Source organism: Cryptosporidium hominis (genome assembly GCF_000006425.1).
Source record: "Cryptosporidium hominis TU502 chromosome 1 CHRO011126, whole genome shotgun sequence".
NCBI classification, from domain to species: domain Eukaryota; phylum Apicomplexa; class Conoidasida; order Eucoccidiorida; family Cryptosporidiidae; genus Cryptosporidium; species Cryptosporidium hominis.
This window is the reverse complement of record NW_667120.1, coordinates 1-8,117: the sequence shown is the minus strand read 5'-3', so window position 1 is coordinate 8,117 and position 8,117 is coordinate 1. Positions and strand designations below refer to the sequence as shown.

The following is an 8,117-nucleotide window of genomic DNA, read 5'->3' as shown; positions in this document are numbered from 1 at the left end:
TATAAATATATTTGAATAAACCCTTATTAATTAAGACTTTATTTGAAATTAAACATCTTCTCCCATTTTTATTCCTTTAAAGTCTTCTTAAATATATTAAAAGAATATTGTTGTTCGATTGAGATTTTTCAAAAAAAGAAAAAGAAAATCCTTGAATTTCAATTATTTTTATGTATATATACATATATACATAAAAACATATATTAAAATAATAAATATTATTGACTGACCCTTTTTACTCAGTCTTGGCATCCTTCTGATCTACACCATTAAATAAATAACATGAAAATAAAGCAGTAAGTAAAATAATCAACCAATGTATTATTGTTGGTTGAGAATTACTATATCTTGATGAAGAATCTTTATTATCCGAATTAGCATCTTGATTCTCATTTTTAGAATCTGATGGAGAATTATTAGCATCCTGAAGATTCTTTTGAATTTGAGGATTACCAGTATTATCAGCAATATCGTCAATATCATGTAATTGTTGCTTTAAATATAATATCAGCATATCATTGTTTCCTAAATTTTCATAATTAATACTTTGATTATAGTAATCAACTGAATGATTTGTAACACCAATATATTGTACAGCTGATTGAGATAAATACGAGGAGAGTGAGGATGGCGAAGTCAAGTTTTTTGGCTCCCAATGCGATTCTGAAATTGTATCATTATCTGCACTATGTCTATAATTTGGTGGATTTTTACTAGATGTACCAGAACTTAAATTAAGACTTTGACTATTATTATTATTATTATTATTATTACTATTACCATTTTCAATATTTATATGTTTTGTATTTGAATCAAATACTACAACTTCAGATTTCATAATTGATTCTGGCGATGATGATGATGCATCTTTTAATAATTGAGACATCTCAGATGTAGAAGTTCTTCTTGCATGTGCAATTTGGGGACAATTCGACTTGACAAATGAAGCTCTTGAATTTTTTACATCAATAATAACATCCTTATTAATGAAGAATGATGCACCAAGTACTAAGAATGATTTATCAGAATCAAATCCTAAACAATAAGTATTTCTGTATTTTTTGTAAAGATATTGAGCTGGTTCCCATTCAACCTTTAAACCTGGGAATCCTAAAGTAATAGTTGGGAAACGTGACATTTCATTTGGATCTCTTAATTTCCAACATCTTTCACCTTTTGATGTTTCAAGCATTATCCTTGATACTGAAGAATCAATATCAAATTCTTGTGAAGAGAATAATGTGTTAATAGTAGAAGTAGTAGTACTAGTTGTTGTTTGATTAAAATGATTTGAAACTTCATTACTATTATTTAACTGATTGTTACTTGATTCAATATCCTCATCACTAAAATTCTCAGGATGTACAGTTGAATTAAAAGTATTAACAATATCTTCAATATTATTAAGCCTTCTATATACTCTTTTTCTAAGTAATGCAGCACCAGGAACTTCACCAGGGAAAATTGAAATTTGTTTAATTCCTAACTCCAATTCATTTTGAGACGATGATGATTTAAGACCAGTATATTCCAAAAATTTAGAGCCGGCTTCAATAAGACTTCTAAAAGTTGACTTATTTTCAGTTTCTGCAATTCTTTGATTAATAACGTTCAATATTTGAATAAAAATATGTTCAGGGAAATATGATAATGTTGTACCACTATCAATAACAAGTGGAATAGGTTTTGTATTACCAGATGATGAATCTTTATGCAAAGTTAATTTAGTTTGATAAACACTTACTTTAGTTAATTGAACATAATAATTTCCATTCAAAATAGATAAAGGAGTCCAACCAATTTTTGAATCCAAATTATTTCCTCTTGAATTCGAACGTGATTGACTATTACTAGAACTTGATAAAAATGAATATCCAAGTGCTCTTTCAAACAAATTAGCTTCAGAAGTAGACCTAAATGATTTATCATTGGATCCTAAAACCCAATATTCAGAATTATAACCACCAAAAGAAATCATACCACCTTCTGAACTAAAGCATAAAGATAAAATAGCATCTTTAGCATATTTAGATCTTTTTGTCCATGTTTGGAATAATGGTGCCCTTTCTTGAGAACTTGCAGTATAAGCTAATCCAAGAATTCCAGAAGCTGCTTGAGTAAAGAATAGATTAGTTTCATGAGTAATTCCACCAAAAATGGTTGATAATCCAACAACATATGGTGAAGGCTCAGAATTAATTCCTTTTTCATTTCTGATTGCAACAAAATCCTCAAAGTAACTTCCTGATAAACTGCTTCCTTCTAAATAATGAATAGTATAAGCGCATTGCTTTTTATTATTCACACAAACTTTGCAATAAGAATGGCATGGGACTTCCCTTTTTGTTATACTTTTAAAAGGGTCATAATATGCATCAAGGTGTGTCCCACACTGTTGACATTGAGTACTACTGAAAGCAAGAAGGTTACTTCCTGTATCCAAAATAACACTCTGTCTCTGAGGTTCTGGAAGTCCAATAAAAATATCGGAATAATAATAGGCTGTTGAAACAATACTACCATAAGCCTTCATTTGAATTCTTGCTTCAACCCTTGAGAAGCTACATCCAAATAGAATTGCTCCTCCCAGGGTAGCAATAAGTATTTTCATCATATTCATTCTAGTTAAATTGATTCGTACCTTCTCTTAAAATTTTTTTTTTTTTTGATTTATGTCAACTCAAGAAATTATTCCAATCTTCCAGCCGTACCTCGAAACTTATTTCGAAACTTTCCCCAATATGTTTGGCAACCAGCCTCTCACTTCCTCTAATTCAAGCTTCCCTATGTAGACAGTGCACGCAATACTGTCTATTCACACCAAGATGCAACAAAGCCTTTATTGATTTTTTTTTCTTACGCCTAAACTGCAACTCTTGCCTATTCCTGCTGTCCAATGAGCCCGCCTGAAAATATAAGGATTTCACAAGAGGGGAAATTCAAAAGTGGGAAAGGACTAAATTTACAGATTTTTCTCACCCCTTTGGGTTAGCTTTGTAATATCCTGACGAATTTTGTGATTTTACAAAAAAACTACAACTATGCAACTTTATCTTCTTTTTCTTCTTAATCCTAATTTGAATTGCTTTATAATTATTCTATAATGCAAAATTTTTTTGGTTGGCCCCCACAGCCCGCCTCATACCTACCTAATAGTACTATTTGACTCGAAGCATAAATCCACGATTTTTTGCATACCGGCATTCATGCAAATCAATTGCATGTGGCCTAACCATTTTTTTTCTGTCCACATGAAAAAAAATATTTAAGAATGAATTGTGTATCAGAATTAAAAAAATAATTCAATTTCTAAACATGTAAAATTATTATCTAATTGAATTTAAACGACTAAATACAGATTTATTAATTTTTGTGTGAATAACCTAAATAATCATTGAAAAAATAGTTGATTATATGAACATTTAATTGTTCATAATAAAAATTAGAAAAATTCCAAATTTATTAACCATCTAAATATATATCTGTATATATTAATTTACTCATTTAATAATATATTTCATTTGTAAAATATTCTTTAATTATTGAATCTTGAAATCATTCCTGTTCTAAACCCTATTGTATAGCTAAAACATGAGAAATCCTAATTTAAACTAGCATTGCATAGACGTGTACGTTAGGGACTAAAGGAAAGACATGGAAAATGGCAGTTAGACATAAGGAAAAACAAGTGACTAGTGGTCATTAGAAGAAGTTGAGCTCCAACATTAGGAAAGATGCCAGATTTTTGACATAAAAATTAGTGGTAACAAAGCTAGAATTTGGGATTTCCGTAATGCCTTAAGAGTTGATTACACGAGATAAACATACAGAAGTTAATAATCACTAAAACAAGTTGTGAATAGATTTTTTATAAAGTTAAGAATTGAAGAAACAAATGAAAAACTGAATTAAATGAAGAAACAAAGTTAAGTGAACATTATCTAATACAAATATTCTAAATAATCTGGTAGATTTTTTTTCTTTATTTAAAATGAATTCTTTAAGCCTTTCTCACTCATTAGGAAAGAGTTATTTATTTGAGAGATACTCCAGATTTGGGATGAGTGACTCTATTATTCAAAGAAATTTCCAAAACCCAGTTTCTGTTTATAATGAGCTTTTGGCTACAGAATTACTACCAACAACAGAAAGTGACTTTTCTGCAATGGTCAAATTGAGAGTAGGATCTCAATCTATGGGAGTCCAAGAAAGAAGAAAATTAGGAAGTAAAAAGTTGTATGGCGATGAAAATGAATATTCTCGATTAAATTCATGTGAAGTATTTGATCCATTTGCAACTGTTCCCTTGAGATCAGTTTCTATGGATCCAGCATGGCTATCATCAACAAATATGGGAATGGGTCCAATCTCTAGAAAAATTCCGAAAGGACCATTCAAAATTTTAGATGCTCCTAACTTACAAGATGATTTCTATTTGAATTTGGTTGACTGGAGCTCCACAAATTTACTAGCTGTTGGATTAAGTTCGTCAGTTTATTTATGGAGTGCATCCACATGTAAAGTTACCAATTTATTAAATCTCCAAGATCAAGACACTGTTACTAGTGTATCATGGACACAACAAGGTAATCATCTCGCTGTTGGAACTAGACAGGGTTCTGTTCAAATTTGGGATGTCGTAGAACAGAAAAAAGTACGTACTTTAAATGGACACAGAGCAAGAATCGGTGCAATGGACTGGTGTGGGCCAATCTTGGCAACGGGAGGAAGGGATCATACTGTATTATTAAGGGATGTAAGAGAACAGGAGCATTGGTGTAGCAGATGGTTGGGGCATAAACAGGAAGTATGTGGAGTTAAATGGAGCCCAAATGAAATGCAATTAGCTACTGGGGGTAATGATAATAAGTTGCTTATATGGTCACAAGGATATGATACTCCTGTGTGTCAGTTCCAAGAACACAATGCTGCTGTTAAAGCATTATCTTGGAATCCCCATCAGTCTGGACTCTTAGCATCAGGTGGAGGAACTGCTGACAGACATATTCGTATATGGAATACTGTAACTAACTCATGTGTAATGGCAGTAGACACTGGTTCACAAGTATGTAATATTGCTTGGAGTGGGAATGTTAATGAATTAGTATCTACTCATGGGTATAGTTTAAATCAGGTTATATTATGGAAATGGCCATCTATGCAGAAAATTGCAACTTTAACTGGTCATACATACAGAGTCTTATATTTAGCAGTTTCTCCTGATGGCCAAACTATTGTAACTGGAGCGGGAGATGAAACTTTGAGATTTTGGCAAATATTTCCAACAGGGAGGCCAAAAGGACCGAAAAATCTAGCGGCTTTATCGGTACCTAATGCACCAGCTATGAGATAAACTTAATTCAATATAAATGTAGAAATATATTAATAAATTATATATGTAATATTTTTTGTTATTATCACTCTTTTTTCTTTTAAAACAATTTATCTAATTTAGTTGGGAAATATTTTATAATGATGAGTTGTGTTCCATTTTAATATTGGAAAATACAAAATGCAAAATCCTGTAATATTGTTAAATTTACTTATACAGGGCTCCTTACATCATCTCTTAAGGTATTGTGCCCAGGATGACTCAATGGATTTAATACACTCAGGATTTGCAACCGTTGAAATATCTCCATAGTCATTGCAACCACTAGCAATCTTTCTAAGAAGACGTCTTACAACTTTTCCTGATCTTGTTTTAGGGATATTCTCAACAATAATAATATGATCAGGTGTTGCAACAGGGCCGATTTGGGTCCTGACACACATCCTAAGTTCATACTCAAAAGGATGAGGACTTGAATTATTCAAGTCAAAAGTTCTATTGCCAGAATCCTTTAAAACTACAAAGCAAACAAGAGCATTACCTTTGACATCATGATCAATTGCAATAGCTGCAGCTTCTGCAATTCCAAAATGGTTGGTAAGAGCATCTTCAATTTCCTTGGAGCTTAGTCTATGACCAGAAACATTAATTGTATCGTCAATTCTACCAGTAATCCAAAGATATCCATCCTGATCTCTTAAAACACCATCCCCAGTAAAATAGTATCCAGGGAATGGTTTTGTATAAAGATCTTCATGAAGATAATGAGCTCCAAAAATTCCTCTAAACATACCTGGCCATGAGTTTTTTATACAAAGAACTCCAGACCCTGGTCCATCAATTTCTTTTCCTGTATCAGGATCAAGTATCGCAGGCTCAATACCAAAGAAAGGAAATGTTGCTGAACCAGGTTTAGTATCAAAACAGCCAGGAATTGGAGCAATAACAATTCCTCCTGTCTCAGTTTGCCAATAAGTATCAACTATAGAACATCTCTCTTCACCAACAACTGAATGGTACCATCTCCATGCAGAGGGATTAATAGGCTCTCCAACTGATCCTAGAACTCTCAATGATGATCTATCGTGCTTTTTAACAAAATCATCTCCAAGGCGTTTAAGAGTTCTGATTGCAGTTGGAGCAGCGTAAAAATGAGTAATTCTGTGTCTCTCCACCATTTCCCAGTATCTCCCAGCATCAGGATAAGTCGGTACTCCCTCAAAAATTAAAGTGGTTATACCATTACAAAGAGGAGCATATACCAAGTAAGAGTGGCCAGTAATCCATCCAATATCTCCAGCACATCCAAAAATATCGCCAGGATGAATGTTGAACAAGTACTTTTGTGTAACGGCAGCATAAAGTAAGTATCCTGCTGTAGAGTGTTGAACGCCTTTTGGAGTGCCAGTACTACCTGAGGTATATAAATAAAATAGTGGATCCTCACTATCCATGTCTTCTAAAGGACAATAAGGTTTTTCAGATCTCATTAAAGTTTCTCCATCAAAATCTCTTCCCTTGACAAATTCAATAGGTCCATTCAAATGTCTAAAAACAATGCATGTTTTAATCTCAGGAATCTTTTCAAGAGCTTTATCAACAACATCTTTCAAGTTAATAATCTTCTTACCTCTGGATCCTTGATCTGCAGTTACTACTATTTTACATCTAGCATTAACAAGTCTCTCAAGAAGATTCTGAGCTGCAAATCCAGCAAAAACTACCATATGCACAGCTCCTATTCTAGCACAAGCTAACATAGTATATATAGTTTCAGGTATCATCGGCATATAAATACCAACAGAATCACCTTTTTTGATACCAAATCGTTTCAAAACATTGGCCATTTTACAAACGTTCCTAAACAGTTCAATATAGCTAATATGTCTAATAGATGATGGATCATCTCCTTCCCAAATTAATGCAGTAGTATTTGGTTGTATTTCAGCCCATCTATCTACGCAATTATCGCATACATTTAACTTTCCATTCAAAAACCAAGCAAGTCTATCTTGAAGACAAGTACCAGAACTCCTTACTTTAGTAAAATCTCTTAGCCATCGAAGTTCTTTTCTAGCCATTTGGCTCCAAAAACTCTCAGGATCTCTAATACTTTGTTCGTAGAGTTCTTTATATTTATCAATCCCATCTACTCTATAAGGCTTATCAGCAGGAGTTGGTTTTGATTTGTATGTTTCGTGAAACGGTAAGTTCTTGGAACGAGTTGCAACGGTATCCATGTTCTCAGTAAGTACTGATGAATCATTTAATTCATCATTACCGTTAGAACATGGCGATCCATGTCTTTTATCACTCATTTTTTTTCAATAATTATTAATATAATATACTAATGTGAGGCAAAATCTTAAGAGTAACAAGAATAATTCCAAATAAAACTCTATTTTACTCCTCAATCTCCCAGAAAGTAATTAAGGCAAAAGCCTTGAATAATATAAAATAGGAAATAAAAACACTCTAAGAATAAAAAAAGATTAATATCAACCAATGTGACGCTCCTCCAGAAGAATTCGAAGATCCAATAATTGTAATATCTTGGATCCTTATTTACTTTCGTTCTCTAGACTCTGCAATACTCCTGGAATAAATAATATTCTAGGTTACTATTTATTATCAATTTGTATTAAACTGTATTTGTAATTTGCATATATTTTGGTGATTAATATATCAAGATGCATAAATATGTGCGTAAATTTTGCACCAATACATGAATCAAAATTAGCTTAAAATAGTAAAACTAATTATTTAAGTTACCAACAAAAAGTCG

The 8,117-nt window shown here is 32.3% G+C and overlaps 3 protein-coding genes across 3 annotated transcripts; 1 reads left to right on the top strand and 2 right to left on the bottom strand.

Annotated features, from left to right (window-relative positions):
• Positions 1–235: 235 nt before the first annotated feature.
• Chro.10416 (aspartyl (acid) protease) lies at positions 236–2,620 on the bottom strand. The annotated part of the gene is made up of 1 exon (XM_660803.1): positions 236–2,620. The coding sequence occupies one exon, from the start codon at positions 2,618–2,620 to the stop codon at positions 236–238; it is 2,385 nt and encodes a 794-aa protein (XP_665895.1).
• A 1,371-nt stretch (positions 2,621–3,991) lies between these two features.
• On the top strand, positions 3,992–5,353 carry Chro.10417 (cell cycle switch protein). The annotated part of the gene is made up of 1 exon (XM_660802.1): positions 3,992–5,353. One exon carries the CDS (start codon positions 3,992–3,994, stop codon positions 5,351–5,353), a length of 1,362 nt encoding a protein of 453 aa, XP_665894.1.
• Positions 5,354–5,562: 209 nt separating this feature from the next.
• Chro.10418 (acetyl-CoenzymeA synthetase (acetate--coa ligase) (acyl-activating enzyme)) lies at positions 5,563–7,650 on the bottom strand. The annotated part of the gene is made up of 1 exon (XM_660801.1): positions 5,563–7,650. The coding sequence occupies one exon, from the start codon at positions 7,648–7,650 to the stop codon at positions 5,563–5,565; it is 2,088 nt and encodes a 695-aa protein (XP_665893.1).
• Positions 7,651–8,117: the final 467 nt, after the last annotated feature.